General features: G+C 47.5%; 1 protein-coding gene across 1 annotated transcript; it reads left to right on the forward strand.

Moving 5' to 3' along the window:
• Nucleotides 1-1,564: 1,564 nt before the first annotated feature.
• On the forward strand, nucleotides 1,565-5,848 carry LOC130736266 (uncharacterized). Its single transcript, XM_057588107.1, has 2 exons — nucleotides 1,565-2,716; nucleotides 5,768-5,848. Exons 1-2 carry the CDS (start codon nucleotides 1,565-1,567, stop codon nucleotides 5,846-5,848), a joined length of 1,233 nt encoding a protein of 410 aa, XP_057444090.1.
• The last annotated feature ends 548 nt before the right edge of the window (nucleotides 5,849-6,396 follow it).

The following is a 6,396-nucleotide window of genomic DNA, read 5'->3' on the forward strand; positions in this document are numbered from 1 at the left end:
AGGTCGAGGGAGTCGGGGAAACACCTGCTGAGCCTAAGGCTGGGACACCTGCTGAGTTCGTGCCTCAAGACGGGTCTGACGCTTCGGTTACAGGACAACGACGCTATGGAGGAGGTGCACGGTGGATTCACAACAACTTGGTTGGACCGAGACCCAGAAAGAGAAGACAGGTGGTAGAAGATGAGAAACCAAAGGATGAACCTGCCGAGTGACCGTGACACTGATGGCTGGACTGGGAGCCCTATGAGCGAGCGTTCTTTTGGAACTTCATTTTATTCTGTTGAGTTTTATGAGAACTTGAGTAACTGACGTAAACTATTTACTTCCGCCGTGGTTTTTCCATACGTGGGTGTGGACACGGTTTTCTTTATTTACTTACAGTTGATTTTATAACGGTTGATGTTTTATCCTTTTATGAGTTTAAAGCAAAACGTATTTCTTTAACCCGCTGTTTATGGTTATGTTATGAATCAGAAAACATTAAAGTGATTTCTATCAATGGTATTCAAGAGCTTTCAAAAGTAAATATGACCTTTATCACCTAATCAAGAGTAATAAATGAATCGGCGAAAATTCTTTACGAAAATTGGTTAATTGGTTACTGTGTGACACCCGAGAAATCGGGGCGTTACATTGTGGTATCAGAGCTCCGGTTGAGAAACCAGAGCACTAAGGGTTTTGGGCTTACGAGTTTCTGAACTCGTTGATGTTTTTGTTTTGATAAAGATGTTTTCAAAGTTCCGCGGTGAGGTTGGGTAGACTTGTGTGCTAAGATGGTTGTTTGATTGAGATTGTCTGAAGTTAGTACCATTGCCGTGGTACTTGGGGTAAGGTAGCTTAATTTTACTGTTGAAAGTTAATTGATATTGTGGGCACTGACGTTAGCTTGTGGTTCTATTTCAAGCAGGATGCCTCCAAGACAGGACCCCACTAACGCTCAGTTGGCCCAGGCTATGGCCCAGCTGGCGCAGGTCGTCGCCCAGCAAGTCGCCGTTACTACTGCCCAGACTGCAGCCCAGGCTTAGCGAGAGGCAGAAGAGAATAATAGGAGAGCAGAGGAGGAAGCTCGAAGAGCTCAGCGAGCCGAGAGGGAATTGGCTCAAGATCAGATTCGCATGAGAACAGATTTCAACCGACACGCACCGCCCAAGTTCCAAGGCGAAGCTGAACCCGAAAAGGCTGATCTATGGGTTCAGGAGATGGAGAAGATCTTTGAGGCACTCCATACCCCGGATTCCGAGTAGGTCAACTTGGCCACTTTTATGCTGAAGGGTGATGCTGAGTATTGGTGGCGTAGTGCCAGACAGCTGATGATGGCCAACCATGAGGTCATCACTTGGGAGTCTTTCAGAAAGGCTTTCATGGATAAGTACTTCCCGGAAACAGCAAGGGAAGAAATGGAGAACAGGTTCCTCAGCTTGAGGCAAGGACCTACCTCTGTGGGAGAGTATGCTGCACGTTTGGAAGCCCTATCCAAACACTTTCGATTCTTCCAGAACCAGGTGGATGAGGCTTACCTATGCAACAGGTTCATGCGAGGGTTGAGGAATGAGATTGAGAAGGCATGAGGCCTTTGGGAATCAGGGTCTACCAACAGCTAGTGGAGAAGGCCCGTGAAGTCGAGGCTATGGAAAACAGGCAGAGAGGCCGCCCAGAGAACAGAGGGTCAGTACGCCCGGGACAGAATCAACCGGGAAGATTCAATGGACAGAGACCAGTGGGGAAGTTCGATAAGGGCAAGGCGCCAATGAGAAAGCCTTACCAGCGCCCAGCTGCCCAAGTGCCAAATGGTGTGAGGGGAGCAGCCCCTGTTTCAAAGGAAGATGTGACCTGCTACAAGTGCAATGAGAAAGGACACTATGCGAATGAATGTGGCAAGGAGATTGTATGCTGGAGATGCCGAAAACCAGGACATGTGGAGAGAAATTGCCCGAGTGCTGCTAAAGCTGAGCCAGTGCTGAATACCGCCAGAGGGAGACGACCATCTGCTCCAGGTCGTGTCTTTGCTATTTCTGGCGAACAGGCCGCTGTTACTGATGACCTTATCCAGGGTACGTGTCTTATTTCTGGGACATCACTAATGGTTTTATTTGATTCGGGTGCCACGCACTCATTCATTGCTGAGGACTGTGTGAAGAGGTTAGGGTTACTGACTGCTGACCTACCCTTCGATCTGGTGGTGACAACCCCTGCCGCTGATCGACTAGTTACACGCACGGCATGCTTGCAATGTCTGTTGGTTTACGAGGATCGGAAGTTCTTTGCGAACCTCGTCTGTTTAGGGCTCAAAGAACTGGATGTGATCTTGGGAATGGATTGGTTAGCGCAATATCACGTGCTCTTAGATTGTGCTAACAAGGCGGTAGTATTCCCAGATCCCGGCGTTACGGATTACTTAAATTCGTACAACTTGGGGAAGGGTTCACCAGCGTATGTGAACTCTATCGTTGCCGAAGCGAAACATGATGGTGATGTGCGCAATATCTTGGTGGTACAGGATTATGTCGATGTGTTTCCCGAAGATGTACCCGGTTTGCCACCAGTCAGAGAGACGGAGTTCTCTATTGACATTGTGCCCGGTACTGGACCAATATCGATGGCACCTTATCGTATGGCCCCAGCGGAGTTGGTAGAGTTGGCAAAGCAGTTGGATGATCTCTCCTCAAAGGGATTCATTCGACCTAGCGTATCGCCATGGGGTGCACCTGTGCTATTGGTAAAGAAGAAGGATGGGAAGTCCAGATTGTGTGTGGATTACCGGCAGCTGAATAAGGTGACAGTGAGAACCGTTATCCGATGCCTCGGATAGACGACTTGATGGATCAACTTAGAGGAGCGGTGATCTTCTCGAAGGTAGACCTTAAGTCGGGATACCATCAGATCCGAGTCAAGGAATCGGACATCCAGAAGACCGCATTCAGGACCCGATACGGGCATTATGAATATCTTGTGATGCCGTTTGGGGTTACTAATGCACCCGCAGTGTTTATGGACTACATGAACAGAGTGTTCAGGCCATTCCGGGACAAGTTCGTGGTCGTGTTCATTGATGATATTTTGATTTACTCGAAGAGTAAGGAAGAACACGAAGAGCATTTGCGTCAAGTGCTAGGAGTATTGCGGGAGAAGGAGCTATATGCTAACGGCTCGAAGTGTGAATTCTGGATGGAAGAGGTGAAGTTCCTAGGTCATGCCATATCAAGTCAGGGTGTGGCTGTTGACCCTAGCAAGATCGAGACAATTCTGTCATGGGAGCAACCAAAGACAGCAAGCGTCATCAGAAGCTTTGTTGGGCTTGCTGGCTACTATAGACGATTCGTCAAAGATTACGCAAAGTTGACTTCGCCGTTGACCCAGTTGACAAAGAAGAATCAACCGTTTGCGTGGACGGAGAAGTGTGAGGCTAGTTTCCAGGAGTTGAAGAAGCGGCTGACCACCGCACCCATACTAGCTTTACCTAAGGAAGGAGAACCTTATGACGTGTACTGTGATGCGTCACACAATGGTTTGGGTTGTGTAATGATGCAAGATAAGAAAGCAATTGCCTATGCTTCAAGGCAGTTGAAGACTCATGAGAAGAACTACCCCACACATGACTTGGAGTTGGCTGCCATAGTTTATGCTCTCAAGATTTGGAGACACTATCTCTATGGCAGTACGTTCACGATCTACAGCGATCATAAGAGTTTAAAGTACTTATTTGATCAGAAGGATCTGAACATGAGGCAGCGGAGGTGGATGGAATTCCTTCAGGACTATGAGTTCACTCTACAGTACCATCCGGGGAAAAGCAATGTCGTAGCCGACGCTCTCAGCCGGAAGGCTATACATGTGTCCTCAATGATGGTCAAGGAGTTAGAACTGTTGGAGGCTTTCCGAGATCTGAGCTTGGACGTTAAGCTCACACCAGGAAGACTGAGTTTCGGAATGGTGACGGTGTCAAGTGGACTTTTGGAAGAGATCAAGTCTAGACAAGAGACTGATGAAGGGATAGCTGAGTGGCGAAACCGTGTGACTCAGGGAAAGGCACCAGAGTTCTCTATTGGGAATGACAATATTCTGCGATGCAAGGGACGAATATGTGTGCCTGACGATGCAGAGATGAGAAGATTGATCCTGGATGAGGGACACAAGAGTAGACTGAGCATCCATCCCGGAATGAACAAGATGTATCAGGACTTGAAACTTCACTTCTGGTGGCCTGGGATGAAGAAGCAGGTTGCTGAGTATGTTTCTACTTGCCTGACATGTCAGAAGGCGAAGGTAGAGCATCAGAAGCCCGCAGGGAAGCTGCAACCACTAGATGTCCCAGAGTGGAAGTGGGACAGTATTTCTATGGACTTCGTGACGGCTTTACCTTTAACTCGGAGGAAGTTCGATGCAATTTGGGTTGTTGTTGATCGTTTGACAAATACCGCTCATTTTATCCCGATCAACCTGAAGTACAAGGTGGAGAAATTGGCGGAGATTTATGTGGCTGAGGTTGTGCGTCTACATGGTGTACCGACCAGCATCGTGTCAGACAGAGATCCGAGGTTTACCTCTCACTTTTGGGGAGCCTTGCAGCAGGCCCTCGGAACTAAGTTGAGGTTGAGCTCTGCCTATCATCCCCAAACCGATGGGCAGACAGAGAGGACAATCCAGTCGCTGGAAGATTTGCTACGGGCCTGTGTGTTGGATCACAAGGGCAGTTGGGATGAGATGCTGCCATTGATCGAATTCACTTACAACAATAGTTTCCATGCGAGCATCGGCATGGCACCTTACGAAGCTTTGTACGGTCGGAGGTGTCGTACGCCCTTATGCTGGCATCAAGATGGAGAAAATTTGGTGATTGGCCCGGAATTGGTGCAACAGACCACCGAGGAAGTCAGGAGAATTCAGGAAAAGATGAGAACCGCGCAGAGTCGCCAAAAGAGTTACGCCGACAACCGACGAAAGGAGTTGGAATTTCAGGCCGGAGACCATGTCTTCTTGCGGGTTACCCCGATGACAGGTGTCGGAAGGGAAATCAAGTCCAAGAAGCTTACTCCGAAGTTTATTGGGCCGTACCAGATCACGGAGCGAGTTGGACCGGTGGCGTACAGGATCGCCCTACCACCGTTTCTATCCGACATCCATGACATTCTTCATGTGTCGCAGTTGCGAAAGTACATGGCAGATGATTCGCATGTGATTACGCCAGACGATATACAGCTGAGAGATGATCTGACAATGGAGGTGCCACCCATCAAGATCGTCGATCGAAGTGTAAAGCGCTTAAGAAACAAGGAGGTACCTTTAGTGAAGATCGTGTGGAACCAAGAGACCGGTGACGCGACCTGGGAGTTAGAGGATAAGATGCGGGAGTCACACCCCGATTTGTTTGTAAACCCTTAAGTTTCGAGGGCGAAACTATTTTAAGGGGGGTGGTATTGTAAGGCCCTAAGTTTAATTTGGAACAATTTTATGAAAGTTTGAATAAAATTGAAGTTTTAGCTAATGTTTGATAACTGGCAGATTAGAACTGTCAACTTGTGTAATTTTTAGAGGGTCTTAACGACTTTATTTGGGAAAACTTCCTTCATGAGAGTTGTAGCCCTTCAAGTCTAGAAAATTCTCCAAGTGGTTTCGAGTCAATCCGATATCTGTAGCTTCAGATATCCCCGTTTTAGTGAGCAAAGGTCCAGCTGCCCAGACCTTACGAGCTCTAACTTAAAACTTTGGGCTTAAGCCTTGGTTAATGCGTTATTTGGGTTGGTTAGTGAACTTATGAGATCATGATCAGGAGATTAAGAAGAGGCTAAGTGGGCCAAGTGATTTGGATGAGAAGGAAGGAGCTAGGGCTATGAAAATCCTAGCCCATTAGTGGTGATGCCGCAGCCTTGCAAAGGGAAAAGGGAGGAAGATTCTGACTTTTTTCTGAAGTAAAGAGTGATTAGTACCAATTAAACCCTGTCCCCTCTGACTTAAATCAGCATTAAACCCAAAAACCACAACCCTAGCCCACTATTTTCCCTTGACAGCCAGTTTTGTAAGTAAAAGGGGAGAGAAAAATCAATTTCTCTTTCTTTCTTTCATACTTCAGAAAAACAGAAGCTAATCACGTAAACACACCCTCATCTCCTTCATCTTGCTCAGAGAACCACCACCATCCAAGCCACCGCCGGCCACCATCACCACCCATAACACCTTGCGCGTGAAGGAGGAGCTGCGAGAGGAAAGGGAACCGCGTGGAGGGGGAGAAGAAGGACATGGACAACAAGCTTTTTGATCTTGAATCTTCATCTTCTCTTCCTTTTTCAGACCACTAACCCAAGGTAAGGGCTGGTCCTAGGAAGGGTAGATTACCTAGGAATCCTTACCATGTTTTGCCATGAATCATATTGAGATTTAGACGTTTTTTTTATGAGGTTT

This window comes from Lotus japonicus, chromosome 2 (genome assembly GCF_012489685.1).
Source record: "Lotus japonicus ecotype B-129 chromosome 2, LjGifu_v1.2".
Taxonomy (NCBI): domain Eukaryota; kingdom Viridiplantae; phylum Streptophyta; class Magnoliopsida; order Fabales; family Fabaceae; genus Lotus; species Lotus japonicus.

Coding starts and splice junctions, on each gene's coding strand:
- LOC130736266 (XM_057588107.1), top strand. CDS start 1,565: ATGAGGCCTTTGGGAATCAGGGTCTACCAACAGCTAGTGGAGAAGGCC. Junction 2,717..5,767: donor GGGGTGCACCTGTGCTATTG/GTAAAGAAGAAG, acceptor GATCATGATCAG/GAGATTAAGAAGAGGCTAAG.